Genomic DNA, 22221 nt, shown 5'->3' with positions numbered 1-22221 from the left:
AAGTGTTACTCTAAGTACGACCTGTCAAGAATGTGTTTGATCTGTGTGGCAAAGCCAAGTAATATGGTCTATGAATAACAGGTGTTCTGTTTTTAAATGAATTCCCCTGCTGGCTACAGGCCTGGCTTTATTCTTCTGGAGTCTGGGCTAATGTTAGAACTGTTGTCATTTCAAAGAGCTATCCCTCACCAGGTGGAGTTGATAGAAGCTCCTAAATTCAGGAGTGGAAGGCATGAGAACATTTCTCAGAACTTGGGCATCTGCCTTAATTGTTGACATTTCAGATCCCACTTCAGCGCCTCCATGCCCATCTATCAGCTTCTAGCTGGCCGTTGTGGAGGCCCCAGGGGCTTGGCTGGCCACCTCTCCAGCTTCCCACTCAGAGAGGTAAGCACTTTCTCATGGTTGCTGAGTGACAGCATCATAGCTGGAGAAGCTTAGGGACAGTGCAGGCTGCCTCACAAATGTAGAGACCTATACAGGCAAAGGAGACCTCAGAAACCATTTCCTCCAACCCCTCATTCTACAAAAGCAGACACCGAGGTCAGAGAAGTTAAGTGGTTTGGCCAAGGTCACAAAGCAAGTTAGCGGGGGAGCCTACAACTCAGGTTCCTGACTGGGCTCCCCACAGGAACTCCCCTCCAGGAAGCTCTGTTCCCAACTAGCTTTTAAGTCAGGTGTGGGCCCTTGGGCAACTCCAAGACTCTGCCCCCTGTCATACAGTGTAGAGTCCCATCCTTAAGTGCTGGGGACACAGCTGAGCAGGCCCGGCTGCTACACCTGTATTTTTCCACATTGAGCACACTTTGAAAAAACACAACCAGCAAAAGTGCACTTCTGCATCTCTTTATTTATAAACAGGTCGGGAATGCTGTGTTCCGTTTGGGAGCAGGGGTGGGTTTGGAGCCGGGAGGGTGGGGGCAGGGATGAGGGCTGATTCCAGTAGTTTGCGTTATTCAGCACCAGAGCAATTGCTTGGGCGTAAGGTCGTGCTTTAACCCAGACGAGTTGTCATCATATGTACAGCATAGTCTTAAGTATGTATGCTCTTCTTATGGCTTTGTCCCGGAACACATTGCAGTGACACAACAAAAAACTAAAACCTAGAGAGAAGTAGAAGTTGCAAATGCCTCATGAGCTTATTCTCTTTTTTAAAAATCTGATGGCCAGGACTAGTGCCGAATGGATGCCTGAGGCACAGGGTCTCAGCTCCATGTGCGCTTATGTGACTCAGTTGCGTCTGTGCCATCATCTCGCATCTTGCCCTGGGATACGGCTGCCTGCTCAAATAAGATCTGAAGATGGAGAGAAAATAAACCCGGCTCTTCCTGTCCTTCCCATGAAGGATGGACTGACAGCAACTATAGCCTAAGGCGTGGAGCAAGATTGCAATCCCGCAGCTGTGTCTCTTCCCCCACAGAGCAGGTCAGAAGGCAGATTTCAGGGCTACCCTTCTTGAGATTGGTTCCCTTTACGTTTGTAAGGTCCTGGTACATGGGAGCTGGCTTCCACAAACGGGCCATTCAATGTGACTCTGACATTACCAGTCCCCCGTGTTATTAGCTGGTGGGTGAACACTTGATTTCAGGGTTCCAGGAGGAGGGCGTGGCAGCTAATGGAGAAGTGCTGAAATAGGGAAGCTAGGGGACGGAGGACCCGCATCTGCATGAGTACCCAGACTTTGGGTGTCTGTGATAGGGAGCCTGCTTTCTTCTCTTATTAGGGGCTGAGTGACACTTGAAAGGGAACAGAGTAACCACTCCCACCCTCACCCTCCTTGAGCCCCGGTTTTGCCCATCTTTATTTAACCTGCCTCCTTCTACAACCGTAAGTGGAGTCCTCTCGTCCTCAGTGTGAAGCTTCCACCTGAAGCTTCCATCCCTTTCTAGGACAGAAGAATCCTTCCTCGCTTTTTGTCATTTCTGCTGACCTCCCCAAGCCTGCATCATACCTTCTACATCGTGCACTGCGGCCTTCACTCACTCTTGGCCATGACTGTTGACTGGCCAGCCCAAACAAAAGTAGCCCCTCTCCTGGGGTTGGGGGGTGGGGCTCAAAGAAACCAATGGCTGGGAAGCATCAAAAGTTGGGCTGCAGAATCCCCCCATTCCTTCTCAGTAGTCTTGTAGCCTTAGGAGGGTGGGGAAGGTTGGGGGGGGACATAGGGTGAAATTTAGAACCTGCTTGTGGGTTGTTTTGGCCCATCTGTGGAGTATCCCAGGCATTGGTCATTTCCCAATTGATGGCTATGATGGCACTGAATCTGAGTCACATAAGTGGCACCTGTCAGTATGGTGTGTAGGGCTTGCAAAAGTATAATCAGCCTGATACCTCAACCCCATGCTATTTGCTCTAGGGCAGAATTCAGGTCAAAGTGGATCTATCTGACCTGGGTCATGGAGTAAGCATATAAGAGGCCTTCCCAAGACAGTCTCCCTCCCAAGTTAGGTCCTGAAATGGTCTGAGAGAGCATTTTCTTTAACCTCCTTTCCTCTCTCCAGGCACCTCTTGTCTCTGTGTTCTCATCACCTTGCCTTGCCCAGCTGGTCTCATCCTTTCTCTGCTTACAAGTGTCACCCAAACGTGCCCAGTTTGCCCTGGGTGCATGATGGAAGAGAGAGACCAAATGGGCACACTGAAAGAAGGGGGCCTTGCTCTCTCTGTAGTGTGACGATGCGCTAGGTCTTGACTACAAAAAGGTTTCTTCTCACATACCATGTTCGTGCCAGCTCTGTCCTGCATGAGTACTTGACAGAGCTCTGGAGGAAGTGCTACGAACAACGGGGTTCCAAGCCAGCTTAGCCTCATGGTTTTGCTTCTCAATAAACACCACTCATCTCCAGGTGGACAGGGAGGTAGTTTGACCCCAACACAAGTGGGAAAGACATGCCACCTTCCTTCACTGGTTGCCCCACTTGTCACCCAGAATGCTGGTTCTAAGGGCCTCTGAAAAGGGGTGTTTCTGTCACAAGAGATGCTGGGTTGTGCCCACAAGTTGCTGGTTCGAGCCTCTGCTCAGTTAGGCCTCAGCTCTGTCTCTGGCTTTCCTGGGACAACCAGCCCGTGCCTCTTCTACCCAAGAGTATGGTTCTACACCTTGAGTCGACCTGTTCACTTCCTACCTGTGCTGAGGGGACAGTAACTTCAAACAGTTCAGCAGGAATTCTTAGGGTCTGCATCCCATTTGGCAAACCCAGGGGCAGGGATAACTACACTCGCTAGTCCATCCAAATGTTGAGCTCAGAACTGAGGTTCCCTAGTGCACTGCGAGACTCTTCAGAGCCTCCCTTCACCCAAAAATATAAGAGGCCATGAGAACAACATACTAATTTCCTGGTTGGCACAAGCCTTCCTACAGGAATTCGGGATGAGCTTTTCACGAAGTTCCCAAGTCACAAGGGAACCAGATAGTCCTTGAGACCAAGGATTTCAGCAGGGTTATGAGGGTGAAAGCAGGAGTATATTATAAAATGCCACCACTGTATTTTCATATTGCATATGGTCTATACCCTGGATGACATGTTTGGAGCGTACATAGAAAAGATAACATGCAGGTAGCACCCCCTATTGGTATACTATGTGGTTTGGTACATCAAGCTTTTACTTGAGGTCTATGAGACTGTTAACTGGTCAGAATGGGGACAGCCATTCCATGATAGCATCCTTTAAGGAGAAGCTTCAGAAGATATTTACCATCTGCTAAACTTGGAGCCAAAGCGAAGCAGCTCCTCTTTTCTGTCTTATATAGGATGTTTTGCTTTGTTGTGTTTCCCACAGATTAAGGTACTTTGGGGAAAACAAGTCAAACCACTGATGAAAAAGTACAACCAGGAGCACATTAGGTCTTATGTGGTGCTCTCCTTGACAAAACTGTTCTTTGAATAAGAAGTCAAGGGTCACACGAGATGACCTTTTCTATATCTGGCCTAAAGCAAGGCTTTGTCTATGCGCCATGTTCTTGGAACTGGAAAGAATTGATGCATTGGAACGTCAGGTCTCAGTGGCTAAACTGAGAAGGTTGGAATTTACCTCTAACTCAACTATTTTTATTGGAAACAGCTTTGGCAGAGCTTGGGTGGCAGGAGGCAACGTGCAGGGCCCTTAGGAGCTGGAAGTAGCAGGTTGAGGAAACAGCCGCTTCCGTAGGTGGTGTACTTGGTGGGGGTAGGTGTAAGGACCAAAGCAGAAGACACCCCACTTGGTGCAAGTCTTCGGGGGGTGCTCTGCATCTTTCCTTAGCAAGGTTAAAGTAGAGTGATTCTAGATGATGCTAAGGTTTGTATAGGTTGTCTGGCTGGAAACCTCCATGCAGAGCCCAAGTCCTGGGCTGAGTGGAGACTGAGGGAGAGTTGGTCCCAAGGCCTCCCCTTAGCAGAGCTCAGGGTCTCCCAGCTGAGCTACAGCTCCTGCGACTGTCACCTTTCAAAACCACCCAGGCATCCCCAGTGCCCCCACCCACCTCCCCGGCCTGTGTGGTGTGGCTCTGGTTGTCTGCCAGCAGCCTTTACTTCTCATCCTCATCCCCCTCACTCAGGCTGCTGATGGAGGCTGAGGCTGCTTTGGGCGAGGAGGGGGGTGAGGTTTTGATTGGGAGCCATGAGAAGGTGGGCGACGGGGAGCGGGAAGGGGACCGGCTCCTGGTGGGGCTGCTCACAGGGCTCTGCTTTGGGGACAAGGCCTGTAGCATCCGGCTGCTCCTCTCCTGGAACATCTGCTTCTACAGAGAAATTGGAGAGAACGGATCTATTAGTGAGCCATCTGAGATGGCGGCAAAGCAGGAAGGAGAGCCACCACCCCGAAATGCTTGCGCCCACAAACACAGACGTGTACTACAGCCCATACTGTCCAAGACTCTCTCTGGGGAGGAGCTGAGTGAAATTCGGATGCAGTGAGATGTCCACACATGACGGTACCATCACTGCTGCTACCTGGCATTCTTTCCTTTGTGCCCTCTTTTCCTCTATCTATGAAATTTAAGTGAGTGTCTATTATTTGCCAGGCAAATAGTACTGTCCTGGGTACCGGAAGGGTAGCAGGAAACCAAACAAAAATCCCTCTCCTCATGGATATAAGGAGGAATCACACAATAAACAAAATGAACAAAATATGAGGTATGTCAGGTGGAACTGTACTTCTTGAGAAAAATAGAATGAGAGGATAGCAAATAAAGAGAGAGGGGGTGTGGGCCAGGGGGCAGGGGTGCTGCAATCGGAAATAGGGTGTTCCGGGAAGGCTCCACTGAGAAGGTGCTATTTGAGCAAAGAGCTGAAAGAGATGGGGGAGGGGACATTCCAGACAGAGAAGCCCAAGAAGGGAGCATGCAGTTCATGTCCAAGGAATAGCAACGGGGCCATGGTGTCTGGAGTGCAGTCACCTGGGTAAGGAGGGCATGGGGGATGGGAGTTAGGGGGAGGTCACCAGAAGAGTTAACAGAGGCCTATGTCATGTAGCGTCTTGGTGGCCATGTGAGAATTTTGACCTTCACCCTGAGAAGAGAAACCTCTGGACAGTTCCTCTACTTCAGCAGTTCTGAGCAAGAGGAACAGACTGACTTGGTTTAAAAGAACAATTGTGGCTGCTGTGCTGGGAACAGACTACAGCACAGCAAGGACAGGAGCAGTGAGGACAGCTGAGAGCTCCCTGCAATAATTGACCAGGCTCATGGCCAGGAGGATGGTGGGAAATGCTTATGGTCCCAGTATGTTTTTTTCCATAGTTTTATTAAGGTCTAATCGACTTAAAACTTTTTAGTGTCCAGTTCTGTGAGTTGTGACAAATGCCTACAGTTGTGGGATTACCACCACAATCAAATTATAGGAATATTCCATCAGCTGCCCAGTTCCCTCAGGACCCTTTCTCAGGACCCCCTGCCTCAGCCTCGGGCAGCAGATCTGGTTTCTATCCCTACGGTTCTGCCTTTTCTAGAATGTCATTTAAAGGAAGTCATGCAGTATGTGGTCTGGCTACATTCTGAGCGCAGAGCCAACAGGACTCACTGACAGATGGGATGTGGGGTGTGGGAGGAGGAAGAGGAATTGAGTGACTCCAGTTTCTGGCCTGTGAAACTGGAAGGCCGGCCATGCTATTTCCTGGTGCAGGGGAGTTCTGGGGGTGGTGGTGGAGGATATTTGGGTGGTAAGATGGATTTTCCAATCTGAGACCTCAGGTGACTGCTACTTGGTGCTTTCAGGACCAAGCCCTTCCCTGACACTGCCCTTCCACCTTCTGGGGAGCCCAGTCCTGGCCCCGAGCCCCTGGGCACCAGGCCTCCCGGAGCTGCCAGCCAATTTGATCTTCTGCTCTTTGCCTGCAGCCCAGCCACCCCCCACCCCCCGGCACATACACACTATTCCACCCATGCTGCCGGGGCTCTCCACTCTCCTTTCTCTCCATTGCTCATCGCTGAGACTCATCCCCCAGCTCTCTCCAGTCTTTTGATCCTAAAGTGACCCCGAGAGCCAATTCTCCTATTAGTCATTTTAGACTTTGTTGTTCGAGTTATTCATTTTCTCAAGTACTATCGAACCCCCTAGGGTCCATGTGCTATACAGGAGATGGTCATGTCCAAGCTGGGGCTTCAGTGATGCCTGGGAAGAGGAGGGGTAGGTGGGGAGGGCGCCTGTGGGCTGTAGAGGGCTCTTGTCCAACAAGAGGGAGCTAAGTAGACAGTACTCAGTACGATTGCTTGGTGTGACCAGAAGTCCCAGCGCCTGTTGAGTGGCAGTAGCCTGAGGCTGGAGTACCAGAAAGAGGCTGCATTTTTTCCCCCTCAGAAGCCCCTGGAAGATTTTAATCAAGGGGAGGGGTATGATCAGATTGGTGTTTTAGGAACATCTTTGGGTGTGAGTATAAAAGCAAGGAAAGAAACCATAGAGGAAAAACATTGGTATTTGGCTATGTAAAAATTTCTGTACCTTAGAAAAGCCACCATTAAACAGGTAAAAAGCATAAGGAAAAAATAGGGGAATTTTTTTTGCAGCATTTAACTACAAATTATGGATCTTAGTATTTAAACAAAGCTTACAAATAAAAAAGAAAGTAAAAACCTTCATAGAAAAATGAACATATGGCATATCCAGGCAATTCACAAAAGACTTAAAAATGAACCATAAAAAAATGTTCGACATCTGTGCTCGCTTCGGCAGCACATATACTAAAAAATATTCGGCATCACTAGTAATCAAACAAATGCAAAATGGCTGAAGTGAGATGTTTTACATATCAGATTGTTAAAGATTTCTAATCTTCTCAACTTTAAAAAGCATTTTTCTGGGGCTGCTGGTTGGCTCAGTTGGTTAGAGCGCAGTGCTCATAACGCCATTGTCGCCGGTTCGATTCCCACATGGGCCAGTGAGCTGCGCCCTCCACAACTAGATTGAAAAGAATGACTTTACTTGGAGCTGATGGGTCCTGGAAAAAGTTTCCCAATAAAAATTTAAAAATCCCCAAACAAAACATTTTTTCAGTTCTATTGAGATAATAGTTGACATATAGTGCTTTATAAGTTTAAGGTAAGCATAATGATTTGACTTAGATGTATCGTGAAACGATTACCACAGTAAGTTTAGTTAATATCCATGATCTCATGTACAGAGGGTGCCAAAAACGTATATACACATTTTAAAACATGAAAAAAACTGTATTAAAATTGTAATACAATGAATGACGCTAGCATTCATTTGATTAACGCCATCTTTTGAGTGAATGTCACACTACACATTGCTACTGTAATTCAATTCAACTTCGAAAAGTAATACATAGATAACATCTCTTAAAATGTGTACATTTTTTCTGGCACCCGTGGAATATACCCCCCCAAAAAAAGGAAAGAAATACAAAAAATTTCCTTGTGATGAGAACTCTTAGGATTTACTCTCTTAAAAACTTTCATCTGTACCATACAAGCAGTGTTAAGCTATACCATGTTTCCCCGAAAATAAGACCGGGTCTTATATTAATGTTTGCTCCAAAAGACGCATTAGAGCTTATGTTCAGGGGATGTCATCCTGAAAAATCATGCTAGGGCTTATTTTCTGGTTAGGTCTTATTTTGGGGGAAACACGGTAGTACTCATGTTGTACATTACATCCCTAATACTTATTTATCTTCTAACTGGGAAGTGTGTACCCTTTGGCTACCTTCATCCAACTTCCCTTTCCCCTACACCCCACCTCTGGTAACCACAAATTGGATCTCTTTTTCTATGAGGATTTTTTTTTTTTCAGATTTCACATAAATGAGGTCATACAGTATTTGTCTTTCTCTGTCTGACTTATTTCACTTTAGCATAACGCCCTCAAGAGCCATCCATATAGTCACAAATGTCAAGATTCCCTTCCTTTTTATGGTAGTATTTGTGTGTGTGTGTGTGTGTGTGTGTGTACGTGTACCATATCACCTTTTATCCATTTATTGATAGGTTGTTTCCATGTCTTGGCTATTATAAATAATGCTTCTATGAACATGGGGGTGTAGATGTCTATTTGAGATAATGATTTTGATTCCTTTGGATATATCCTCAGAAGTGGAACTGCTGAATCATGTGGTAGATCTATTTTTAATTTTTTGAGGAACCTCTATACTGTTTTCTATAGTGGCTGCACCAGTTTACCACTAGCAGTGCATAGGGTTTCCTTTTCTCCACATTGTCTCCGCATTTGCTATCTTGTCTTTTTGATGATAGCCATTTTAATAGGTGTGAGGTGATGTCTCGTGTGGTTTTGATTTGCACTTGCCTAATAGTTAGTGATGTTGAGTATCTTTTCATGTACCTATTGCCCATTTGTATATCTACTTTGGAAAAATGTCTATTCATGTCCTTTGCCCATTTTTAAATTGGATTATTTGGGTTTTTGCTATTGTGTTGTAGGAGTTCTTTACATATTTTGGATATTAACCCCTTATTAGATACATGGTTTGCAAATATTTTCTCCATTCTGTAGGCTGTCTTTTCAATTTGTTGATTTGTTTCTTTTGCTGTGCCAAAGCTTTTTAATTTGATGTTGTCTCACTTGTTTTTTATTTTGTTGTTTGTGCTTTAAGTGTCAAATCCAAAAAATCATTGCCAAGACCCATGTTTTCTTCTAGGAGTTTTATGGTTTCTGGTCTTACACTGAAATCTTTAATCCATTTCAAGTTAATTTTTGTGAGTGGTGTAAGATAGGGGTCTAGATTCATTCTTTCACATGTGAATATCCAATTTTGCCAGCACCATTTGTTGAAGAGACTATCTTTTCTCCATTGAGTATTCTTGGCTCCCTTGCATGGGTTTATTTCTCGGCTCTCAATTGTCTTCCATTGGTCTATGTGTCTGTTTTATGTCAGTGCCATACTGTTTTGATTACTATAGCTTTATTATATAGCTTGAAATCAGGAAGTGTGATGCCTCCTTCTTTCTCAGGATTACTTTGGCTATTTGGGGTCTTTTATGGTTCCACATACATTTTAGAATTGTCTTTTCTGTTTCTGTAAAAAATGCCATTGGAATCTTGGTAGGAATTTCATTGAATCTATAGGTGACTTAGGGTTGTATGGATATTTTAACAATATTCCTCCAATTCATGAACACAAGATACCTTTCCATTTATTTGTGTCTTTAATTTCTTTTATCAGTGTCTTGTAGTTTTCAGTGTACAGGCCTTTTACCTGCTTGGTTAAATTTACTCCTAAGTATTTTATTGTTTTGATGCTATTGTAAATGGAATTGTTTTCTGTTTCAGGTAATTAATTATTAATGTATAGAAATGTTACTGATTTTTGTATGTTAATTTTGCATCTTGCAACTTTACTGAATTTGTCGATTAGATCTAAGAGATTTTTGTGGAATATTTAGGATTTTCTATATGCAAAATCATGTCATCTGCAAACGTTTTACTTCTTCCTTTTCAATTCTGATACCTTACATTTTTTTTTTTCCCCTGATTGCTCTGGCTAGGATTTTCGGTACTATGTTGAATAGGAGTAGTGAGAGTGGGCACACTTGTCTTGTTCCTGATCTCAGAGGAAAGGCTTTCAAATTTTTATCATTGAGTATGATGTTAGCTGTGGGCTTGTCATATATGGCCTTTATTATGTTGAGGTATGTTCCTTCTGTACCTAACTTAAGAGTTTTTATCATGAGTGGATGTTGAATTTTGTCAAGTGCTTTTTCTGCATCTATTGAGATGATTATATTATTTTTGTGTTTCATTCTATTAATGTGATGTATCACATTGTGTCTATTGAACCATCCTTGAATCCCAGGGATCTTTTTAATATGCTGCTGAATTTGGTTTGCTAGTATTTTATTGAGATTTTTTGCCTCTATGTTCACCAGGGATATTGGCCTGTGGATTTCTTTTCTGACAGTGTCATTTTCTGGCTTTGTATCAGGGTAATGCTAGTTTCTTAAAAAGAGTTTGGGGGTGTTCCTTCCTCCTTGAGTTTTTAGAAGAGATTTGATTCTTCTGGCTTTAATTCTTCTTTAAATGTTTGGTAAAATCATCAGTGAAGCCATCTGTTCCTAGAGCTTTCTTCATCGGGAGATTTTGATTACTGATTCAATCTCCTTACTAGTAATTGTTCAGCTCAGATTTTCTATTTCTGCCTGATTCCTTCTCGATTGTTTGTATGTTTCTAAGAATGTTTCAATTTCTTCTAGGTTGTCCAGTTTGTTGGTATATAGTTGTTCATAGTAGCCTCTTATGATGCTTTGTAATTCTGTGGTATCAGTTGTCTCCTTTTTCATTTGTAATTTTGTTGATTTGGGTCCTGTCTTCTTTTTCCTCTGTTGTTCTACCTAACGGTTTGTCAATCTTTTCAAAAAGCCAACTCAGTTTTGTTAATCTTTCCTATTGTTTTCCTGTTCTCTATTTCATTTATTTCTGCTCTAATCTTTCTTATTTCCTTCCTTCTACTAACTTTAGGTTCAGTTTGTTCTTCTCTTTCTGGTTCCTCAAGGCATAAAGTTAGGTTGTCTGAGACCTTTCTTGTTTCTTAATGTAGGCATTTATTGCTATGAACTTTTCTCTTAGAACTTTTTTTGTACATCCCATAAGTTTTGGTATGTTGTGATTCCATTTTTGTTTGTCTCAAGATACTTTCTAAAATTTCTCCTTTAACTTCTTTGATCTGTTGGTTGTTCAAGAAAGTGTTTAATTTTCATATATTCATAAATTTTCCCATTTTCCTCCTGTTATTGATTTCTAGTTTCATACCATTGTGCTCAGAAAAGATACCTGGTATACTTTCAATTTTCTTGAATTTGCTAAGACTTGTTTTGTGACCTAACCTATGGTCTATCCTAGACAATATTCTATATGTGTTTGAGAAGAATGAGTATTCTGCTGATGTCAGACAGAGTTATCTGTATGTGTCTGTTACGTCTATTTGGTCTATAGAGTTATTCAAATCTGCTGTTTCCTTATTGAGTCTCTGTCTGAATGATCTGTCCATTGTTGAGAGTGGGTTATTAAAGTCCCCAACGCTTATTGTATTGCTGTTTGTTTCTCCTATTAGCTCTGTTAGTTTCTGCTTTATATAATTGGGTGCTGATGTTGGGCACATAAATATTTACAGTTGTTATACCTTCTTGATGGATTGACTTCTTCATAATTATGTAATGACTTTTTCTCCCAGTTTTAGGTGTACAATTTTTTTCCATTTTAAAAGTCCACTTTTTTCTGATATAGCTACCTCCACTTTTGGGGGATACTATTTGCTTAAAATATCTTTTTACATCCCTTAACTCTCAGTCTGTATATGTTTTTAAGGCAAAAGTGACTCTCTTGTGGGCATGATATTATTGGATCTTGGGTAGTTTTTTAAATCCATTCAGCCATTCTATGTCTTTTTGACTGGATAATTTACATTTAAAGTATATATTGAAGCTGACTCTGGGTGGTGAACACACAGTGTGATTTATGGATGATGTGATACAGAATTGCACAACTGAAATCTATGTAATTCTACTAACAATTGTCACCCCAATAAATTAAAAATAAATTAAAAAAAATAAAAAAAAATAAAGTATATATTGATAGGTAAGGACTTACTATGCCATTTTGTCAATTGTCTTATGGCTCTCTTATAGATCCATTGTTCCTTGTTTCATATCCTGCTGTCTTTTTCTGTGTTTTAATGTCTTTTGATATTAGTATGCTTTGACTTCTTTATCATCTCCTTTTGTGCAATTACTACAGGTTTTCTCCTGCGTTTACCATGAAACTTATATAGACTATCTTAACATTATAACACACTATTTTAAACTAATAACCACTTCAATGGAATTCCTAAACTTTATGCTTTCACTTTTCCTCCCCCTCATATTTTAGGTTACTGTGTTTCCCCGAAAATAGGACCTACCCTGAAAATAAGCCCCAGTTAAGATCGTCAGCCAGATGAACGCATTTAGTATGTTATGACAATGTTCCAGAAGAAGATGACATAACTGTATTTGAATAAATGCAGATTGTTGTACATGAAAAGATAAGTCATCCCCTGAAAATATGCCCTAATGAGTCTTTTGGAACAAAAATTAATATAAGACCAGGTCTTATTTTTGGGGAATCATGGTATTGATGTTACAGTTAACATATGATTTTACTGTGTAAACAATAACAGATTATTGTAGTGCTGGTTATTTTTACTATATTTGTTTTCACACTTTTAAATTAGAGATGTAAGTGAGTTATGCATCACCATTACCACATAATGGAATCTAAATTTGACTATATATTTGCCAACACCAGTGATTTTTATGCTACCTTCTTATGGTTGTGGGTTTTTTTGTTTTGTTTTGTTTGAGGGAGATGGAGGGGAGGATTCAGGGTTGTAATTAAAATTCTTTCCCATTTTTTATCTATGGAGATCTTAAAGATGTGACTGAGGTCTACAGCTTTATCTTTGTAATCTAGGCCTATACTAGTGACACATCTAAGCAGCTCAGGTCAAACAAAACCCAGCCTAGAGACTTGGATGACATTGCAGCCCATCCAACCCACTGGTAAATCCTTGAAGCTTTAACCCTGACCTACTCCTCCCTCACCCCCAATTTACAATGCCCTCTTTTTAGAAAAAGGATGGGGGAATTACTTTGCATTGGAATTAATGGTATAAAGAGGTACCTTCTCATCTGAGTAATGCTAATTCATCTCCATCCCTGGTCATTCACTACTTATTAGAAATATACTGACAGCCTGCATCTCTTTACCACTGTAGCAGGTCTGGCTCCCAAGAATAACCTTCTAAGAAGGATGAAATGTACACCAGTGCATCTAATATCAGGGCATTCACATTCATATTTTTAACAGCATATAACAGTTAGCACAACCTTTAGGGTACTGTATGTACTTCCCCGCCAATCCCCCACCACCCTTCCCTCTGGCAACCATCAGCTTGTTTTTTATGGTTTGTTTTGTTTATTCATTTGTTTCATTTTTAAATTCCACATATAAGTGAAATCATACAGTATTTCTTTTTCTAACTTAGCATAATACCATCTAGGTCCATTCATGTGGTCGCAAATGGCAAGATTTCATTTTTTTATTGCTGAGTAATATTCCATTATATATGAGGTCAGACAATTAAGTTCGCAAACTCATCCTAGAAAAAGTGCTCCATACCTCATTGCTGAAAGTCACCTTTGGGTGACCGTCCCTTGGGAAGCTATGTATCAACACCAGCGCCTAGGCCACCCTACAAAGCAATTTTGGAACTCTTTTTCTGGAATGGCCATCAGAGCTGTTGTTGTATTACCCTTGATGTCCTGAATGTCATCAAAATGTCTTTCTTTCAATATTTCCTTTATCTTCAGGTAAAGAAAGAAGTCATTGGGGGCCAGATCAGGTGAGTAGGGAGGGTGTTCCAATACAGTGATTTGTTGATTGGCTCAAAACTCCCTCACAGACAGTGCCGTGGGAGCTGGTGCATTGTCATCATGTAAGAGCCATGAATTGTTGGTGAAAAGTTCAGTCATCTAACTTTTTCACGCAGCCTTTTCAGCACTTCCAAATAGTAAGCTTGGTTAACTGTTAGTCCAGTTTGTACAAATTCATAATGAATAATCCCTCTGATATAAAAAAATGTTAGCAACATCATTGCAACAAGTTTGTGAACTTAATTGTGTATGTATATGTGTATATAATGTGTGTGTGTGTGTGTGTGTGTGTATGTATGTATATAAATAAAACACCACGTCATCTTTATCCATTCATCTACTGATGGACACCCAGATTTTTCTTTGGATAAATACCCAGAAATAGAATTCCTGGCATGTATGGCAGCTCTATTTTTAATTTTTTGAGGCATCTCCATATTGTTTTCCATAGTGGCTGCACCAATTTACAGTCCAATTACAGTCCAACCAACAGTGTATGAGGGTTCCCTTTTCTCCACATCCTCGCCAGCACTTTGTATAACAAGTGTATACCTTCTTATATTTTTATGATATTAGCTGGTGTCTTTTTACTCAAAAAACTCCCTTTAGTATTTGTTGTAAGGTAAGTTTAGTGGTGATGGACTCCCTCAGGTTTTTTTTTGTTCAGAAAAGTCTTTATTTCTCCATTTCTGAAAGATAGCTTTGCCAGGTACAGAATTCTTGGTAAACAGGCTTGTTTCTTTCAATATTTTGAAATCATCCCATTCTCTCCTGGCCTGAAATGTTTTTGTTGAGAAATCTACCAACAGTCTTATGAGGGTTCCTTTGTATATGATTTTTCTTTTCTCTTGTCACTTTCAAAATTCTTTCTTTGTGATGATTTAATTATAATGTGTCTCAGTATAGCCCTATTTGGGTTTAAACTCTTTGGGGTCCCTTGTGCCTCATAGATCTGGATGTCCAGTTCTCTCCCCAGGTTTGGGAAGTTTTCAGCCATTATTGCTTTAAATACACTTTCTGTCCCTTTTTCTTTCTCTGTCTGGAATTCCCATAATGTGGACATTGTTTCTTTTGATTGTGTTCTATAAGTCCCACAGGCTTTCTTTACTGTTTTTCATTCTTTTTTGTTTTTTGCTCCTCTGACTGGATACTTTCAAATGTCCTGTCTTCTAGGTCATTGATTCTTTCTTCTGCATGATTGAGTCTAGTTTTGAAGCTCTCTGTTGAAGTTTTCAGTTTGGTCATTGTAGTTTTCAGCTCTAGGATTTCTCTTTTTTTGGTTTCTGTTTCTTTGTTGAACTCATTTTGTTCATGCATTTTTTTCCTAATTTCAGTTGTCTGTGTGTTCTTGTAGTTCACTAAACTTCTTAAAGAGTATTATTCTGAATTCTTTGACAGTTCATAGATGTCCATTTCTTTAGGATAAGTTATTAGAGCTTTATTAGTTTCCCTTGGTGATGTCATTTTTTGTGATCCTTGATGTCTTATATTGGTATCAGCACATTTGAGTAAGCAGTCTCCTTTTTCAGACTTTACTGGTTCATTTTGGCAAAGAGTTTCTTTGTCAGTCAGCTCAGTGTGGGTGTCTGGACATGTCTGTTGATAACATCCTTGAGCAGGTGGGGTTTGCTGTCAGGGCCTATTTTGGGGTCTAGCTCTAAGGTTGGGTGGGGGGTGTTGCCACCGGCTGAGAACAGTTGGATAAGACTGCTAGTTTGGTTCCCTGCCCAAGTGAGGCTGTGGGATGGGCTCTGCAGCTTCCTAAATTCTCTGGTTAGGCTTACTAGATGGTCAGGATTGAATGCAATACTCAGCAGTAGGTAGGGCAATGAATTAGCTTCTGTGCCCTGGTAGGCCAGAAGGATGAGCCCTAGGGTCTGCCTGGTTTGTTGTTTGGGGACCCAAACCAGACAAGACTGCACTGAATTCCATGATCATACAGGGGCACCCAGTTTTGTTCTATCGATGGGGTGATCCATGGGCTATATTCTCTGTTCAAGCGGCACTGTAAGCCAGGCTGTTGGATGGACTACGCAGCATCCTGTGTGCTTTGGTTAGGTTCCCTGGCCAAGCAGGATGAAAGCTGTATTCAGCAATTAGCAGGGCTATCAATTAGTTTCCCTGCCTGGGCACAGTGGGAGAACTAGCTCCAAGGCCAGAAGGTCCTTTGTGGTCTTGACTCAAGCTGACTTGTGCCCCAAGTTCCCTACCTGAACAGAGCCACTGGCTTTGCTCTGCAGACTATCAGCTCCGCCTGTTGGACTCTGATTGAGTATTGCTGAGCTGCACAGATTTCTAGGTGTTATGGTCAGGCTTTCTGGTTGGGTGGGGCTATGTCTCAGCTCCCCTGCCTGGGCAAAAGCAGACCAGACTCCAGGGCCATAAAAATCTGTTTGGGTACCCAAATCAGGCAAACCTGTACCCTGGTGAGTTCCCTGGTCAGTCTGTGCCATCACTTGGCTCTGCAGATGAGCAAAGCTGCTGGTTTAGACTACTAGTACTTGGATGCTGCAGGCAGGAACTTGGCCTGCCAAGATCAGAGTGCTGGTTGTTGCAGGCCCCTCCCCCTTCTGTCACAATGAGATTCCCAGTGGTCAAGCCCTGCAGATTGTCCTGCAACCCCTGTAGGTAGAAACTGGAGTGGGGACTCCCAAGAAGTGACCTACAATGATGGGGGAATTGCATGTCCTCCCTGGGCTCTCTTTTCTCACTGGAGGAACCATAGGCTCAGGGGAGACCTCTTGGGGGAGTGCTGTGCCAACCTGGGGGAGGGGTAATTGGTTAGCATGTAGCCTTCTGATCTTCTAATGCGGTCTGTCTTGGTCTCTGTGGCATGGGGTGGGGGGTGCTTCAGCTTCACCCATGTGTTCAAGAATTCTCTATGAATAGTTGGTAGGTCATTCCTCGTTTTGATCCCCTTCACAAGAACTATGTTGCCATCGTGGTGATGTCAGTCTCCAGAGATTTTTTAAAAATTTGTAATGGCCAGTGTTGAGGTTCAAGAAAAAGACCACACTCATGTTACTGCTAGTAGAAGGGTAAAATAGTGCCTTTCTGAGGGGTAATTTGGAAATAGGTACAAAAACTTTTTTCCTGAGGAGATAATCAGAGATGTAAGTAAATACTTCCTGTGTACCTGGATATTCAATGTAGTGTCATAACAGACAAAACTGAAAACTCCCAAAATAGGTGAGAGAAATCTTACACAACTGAGAAGATATACTAAGCAGCGGATGAAAATCATCTTTAAAAATATTAATAATGTGAAAAAATGTTCATGAGCTATTACACAGTAAAAATGATTTTAAAACAGTCTGTTATGCATGATCCCAATTTTGTAAAAAGTCATATATACCGGTAAATAGAAAAAAAAGATTGAGGCAATACCCCCAAAATATTAACAGTGATGACTCTGGGTGATGAGACTGTAGGTAACTTTTAGTCTCTTTTTATTCTTTACTTTCTAATAGTTCTGTAATGAATATGTATTTTATCATCATAAGCAAGTAATACGGTAGGGAGGAAGAGAGATAACCAAGGCAAGGAAGTTAGACTGGAGAGCATTGCTATAATGACATAGGTGAGAAAATATTAAGGCCTCCGGCTCATCATCAATTCCCCCAGACACTCATTTTCCCTTTATAAGCTCTAGCCAACTACCTTTTAGAATCTCAAGTCTCCTCTAGCAGATATAATAGAGATGACTTGCTGATCACTAAGATCACTTCCAGATTGAAAATTCCACAATTCTACAAATACATCAATTATCCACCTTCCATTAAAAGTATTGCTAACTCTGTGAAAAGATCCTACTCCTCTCAAAATAAAAAAGAACAAAAATGCTATGGATTAAACCTATTTATGAGACAAAAATCAAATGCCAGAAGGATATGGTGGCCTATTATTAACAGCAACATTAAAAAAAAATCCTTGAACTTTTAGCATGCACTTTAAAATATGTATTTTTATTACTGTAATCTTTAAGCACATTTTTAGTGGCAGCCATTAGCCCTCCTGCTGTTAATGGATTGTTAGCATTTCCATTAGAAGCCCATTTTTCTAAGGAATCTATAACTTGTCTACTGTAGTTTGACTCAAGCTCATAACTGAGAATATTCTGCCTAAGGAGATGAGATCATTTCAGTTCCTAATGATAAACAATGGTGGTGTACTTAATAAAATGTGATATCCATGCAAAATAACTCTAGGTCTCGATTTACAAGCTCTTTGAACTATTACTGGTGCATTTTGAAGGGTGGTTCCCCCATGAAGAGACTGAATTGAATCAGGTCAGGAGACAGTTTGTAATGACCTTCCTGGGAAGAAAAGCACTTCTGAGTACAGTAAATAATGAAGACTCTGGCATGGCATTTTCAAAGAGAAAAGACATATAATTCAGTTTTTTTACTGTATTAAGAGGTTTCCATTTATAAAAAGTTTTCTCCCAAGAAAGTAATCCCATTTATATAGTCCTGTCCATATGAAAGTACTTTTTACCCTCCTGCAAAGTTTTCCCTTTTAAGAAGCTCTTAACATTTACTGAGGCAGTAAATGTCATCACAAATGCCTTCAAAGGTTTCAGTATTTCAGATATATTCTGGCATATCTGCAGAAAAAGAAATACAAAATATCCTAGTTACATCTGGTTTGGACCTCTGATAAACAGTGGAACTCGAGGACCGTGTTTCAGTTGTGGCCAAATCAATAAACAACTAACGCTTATACAGTGCCTGACATGTGCCTGCCAGGCACTGTCTAAGGGCTTTAAATTTCAGTATGAGACAATGTAATCCTCCCAGCAACCCTAGGAGGTGGCTGAGAGGCAAAGAAACTTACCCAAGGCTACCCAGCTAGGAAGTGAGCCCCTTCTCAAGACCAACTCTCTGTAATTAGCCACTTTCATAATTTCATGTTTATTCATGTTTTGTGCATTTGTTGGAAGACAAAGTTTTGAAACCTCTGTCAAAAAGTCTCAAGTAGAAAATCTAAATCAGAGTCACAAACTGAATTTTATATGTTCTTAAAATCAAAACAGTTTTAAAAATTAGCAGTGCCATTAGATTAGCTATTATAAAAATATATAAAAAAACAAGTACAGAAGAGGATGTAGAGTGGGACTGGAAAATGGTGCAGCCACTGTGGAAAACAGAATTACCATATAATTTAGCAATTCCACTTTTGGGTATACACCCAATAGAATTGAAAGCAGGGACTTAAACAGATATTTGTACATCCATGTTTATATCTGCATTATTTACAATAGCCGAAAGGTGGGAATAATCTAAATGTCCACAATGGGTAAATGGATAAACAAAATATGGTAAATATAAATAATATCCTATTGTGTATGTGTGTTTATATGCACATACAGAATGGGATTTTTTTTTTTTTTGCTAGCATGGTGTAGAGTATTTCCATGATAGAAGTTGAAAAGAAACCTAGAGAACATTATGTTAAGTGAAATAAGTCAGACAGAGAAAGATAAGTACCATATGATCTCACTTATTTGCGGAATCTAAAGAAAAAAATAAGTGAATGAACTAATCAGAAACAGTTTTGGAGACAAAGAGGAAAAACTGAGGGTTGCTAGATGGGCGGGAGGGGTGGGGGGTCGGGGGGAGGGTGAGGGGATTGGAGGGCAGTCGGTGACCACAGGATGGCCACGGGTTTGAAAATTAATCTGGGGAACGTAATTTGGTGGTTACCAGAGGGTAAGGGGGTGGGGGATGAGGGTGAGGGGGATCAAATGTATGGTGATGGAAGGGGAGCTGACTCTGGGTGGTGAACACACAGTGTGATTTATGGATGATGTGATACAGAATTGCACACCTGAAATCTATGTAATTTTACTAACAATTGTCACCCCAATAAATTTAAAAAATAAAATTTAAAAAATGCATAATTAAAATCGAAGTAAAATTTCGATTAAAAAAAAAAGAAAAGAAAAGAAACATTTTGTCTATTACAAAGTATGGAGGGTTTTCCTGGTGTGAAGAATCTCAAAGTTGACCAAAGATTCATTCTTTCAACAAATATTTACTGATAGCACACTATATATGGTTCAGACATTACTCTAAGCCTTAAGGACACAGGAGTAAACAATAGGGGAAAAAAGTCTACGCTCATGTTTATTTTTTAAATTGAGGTATAATTGACATATATTAGTTTCAGATGTACAACATAATGATTTGATATTTGTATATATGGCAAAATGATCACCATAATAAGTCTAGTTAATATCTGTCACCATACACAGTTACAAAATTTTGTGTGATGAGAAGTTTTAAGATCTATGTTGGCAACTTTCAAATATGTAATACAGTATTAAATATAGTAGTCACCATGCTGTACATTATATCCCCAAGGCTTATTTATTTTGTAACTGGAAGTTTGTACTTTTTGACCCCTTTTACCCTTTTTGCCATCCCTCCACCCCCTGCATCTGGTAACCACCAATGTGTTCCAAGCTCAACGTCGGTTTTTTCTTTTCTTTTCTGGAACACATTTTAAAGGTCTACATGTTTACTCTCCGCACCCCAGATACTTTGTTTTTGATGTCACCTTTTACATCTTTTTATGTTGTGGATCCCTTAACTATTATTGTAGTTATAGTTATTTTTACTACTTTTGTCTTTTAACCTTCATATTAGCTTTATAAGTGCTTATTCTAAATTTTACTATATATTTACCTTTACCAGTGAGATTTATACCTTCATGTTTTTCTGTTATTAATTAGCACCCTTTCTTTTCAGATTGAAGAAATCCTATTCGGCCAGTTTAGTGGTGATGAACTCCTTTAGCTTTTGCTTGTCTGGAAAATTCCTTCAAGTTTGAATGAGAACTTTGCTTGGTAGCGTATTGTCAGTATTGTCAGTTTAAAGTCTTTTTTTTTTTTTTTTTTTTTTTTTTGCTTGCAGCACTTTGAATATATCATGTCCTTCCCTTATGGTCTGCAAAGTTTCTGCTGATTGTCTATGGAGGTTACCTTGTATGTAACAAGTTGTTTTTCTCTTACTGCTTTTAATATTCTCTCCTTTTTAACTCTTGACATTTTAATTATAATGTGTCTTGGTGTGGGTCTCTTTGGGTTCCTCTTGTTTGGAACTCAAACAAGAGTTGGAGATCTAGCTTCCTGGGTCTAGATCTCCATTTCCTTCGCCAGGTTATGGAAGTTTTCAGCCATTATTTCTTGAAATAAGTTTTCTGTCCCTTTCTCTCTCTTCTCCTTCTGGGACTCAGATAATGTGAATATTGTTCTGCTTGATGTTGTCCCATAAGTCCCTTAAGCTACCTTCACTTTTTTTCACTCTCCTTTTCTTTCTGCTGTTCTGATTGGGTGAGTTCCACTTCTCTGTTTCAAGGTCACTGATCCTTTCTTCTGCTCCATATAGTCTGTTAAACAATTCTAGTGTATTTTTCAGTTTGATTATTGTATTCTTCAGCTCTGTGACTTCTGTTTGGTACTTTTTTATATTTTCTATCTTTGTTGACGTTCTCACTGTGTTTGTCCATTCTTGTCCAGAGTTCAGTGAGCATCTTTATGACCCTTATTTTGAATTCTTAAATAAATCACTTATCTCCATTTCATTAGGACTTTTTCCTGAGGTTTTATCTTGTTCTTTTGTTTGGGACATTTTCCTGTTTCTTTATTTTCCTTGACTCCCAGTGTTGGCTTCTATGCATTAGATAAAAGAGCCACTTCTCCCAGTCTTGAAGTGGCCTGATGTAGGAGATGAAACTTATCCTTCAACCCTGTCCTAGCTCTTGGTTGTCTCTCAAGACTTTGCAATTGTCCAATCAGCCTATTTTATTTTTAGTAGCTCCCAGTAGTTGCAGTGTCCCAAAGGGAAGAACTCAGTCAGCATCTAGATTCAGGCTGACTGGAAGCCAGACCCTCAGGCAGCAGCTCTTAAAGTATGCAAATATATACAGTCCTGCTGGCCATTAGAGCCAGGCAATCTAGAAGTGTCCCTGGTCAACAGTCACAAAAATGAGGGTGCCAGACCAGTGTACAAGTTCCTTTCCAGGAGATACCGGAGACCTGGGGTGAGGCAGCGGGAGAATGAAAGGTGGTGTCCACCAGCCTCAGAGTGCACGTCAGTAGGCTCCTATAAGTGTGCCAAACCAGAATCCTGCCCTTCAGGCTGAAGCCCCAGGGCAAGCAAATTGGTCTCTTTCACAGAAAGAGGGCGTGAGTTTGTTTGCTGGCTGGCAATGCCCTGGGGTGGTTGCCAGCCAAGAACTGTGTCTACATTTGTTATTGTCCATTAGACCCAGGAACGCAAGCCTTGCTGTTTACCAGAGCTAGGCAATCAAGTAGTGTCCCTGAGTGGCAGCTACATAAACCAGAGCACTAGATATACATA

At 41.1% G+C, this 22221-nt stretch overlaps 1 protein-coding gene across 7 annotated transcripts in view; it reads right to left on the bottom strand.

Moving 5' to 3' along the window:
* Nucleotides 1-837: 837 nt before the first annotated feature.
* The window catches only part of PCYT1B (phosphate cytidylyltransferase 1B, choline), a 115740-nt gene continuing 94356 nt past the window's right edge, over nt 838-22221 (bottom strand). For all 7 annotated transcript variants that reach the window (XM_033113141.1, XM_033113143.1, XM_033113139.1 and 4 more), the window contains one exon: nt 838-4717. In XM_033113141.1, the coding sequence (XP_032969032.1) occupies nt 4505-4717 (213 nt within the window). In that variant the 3' untranslated portion in view covers nt 838-4504. The remainder of the gene's footprint in view (nt 4718-22221) is intronic.

The sequence above is a fragment of the Rhinolophus ferrumequinum genome, chromosome X (assembly GCF_004115265.2).
Source record: "Rhinolophus ferrumequinum isolate MPI-CBG mRhiFer1 chromosome X, mRhiFer1_v1.p, whole genome shotgun sequence".
Classification (NCBI taxonomy): Eukaryota; Metazoa; Chordata; class Mammalia; order Chiroptera; family Rhinolophidae; genus Rhinolophus; species Rhinolophus ferrumequinum.
Note: the sequence above shows the minus strand (reverse complement) of the source record. Positions and strands in the feature narration are given on the sequence as shown.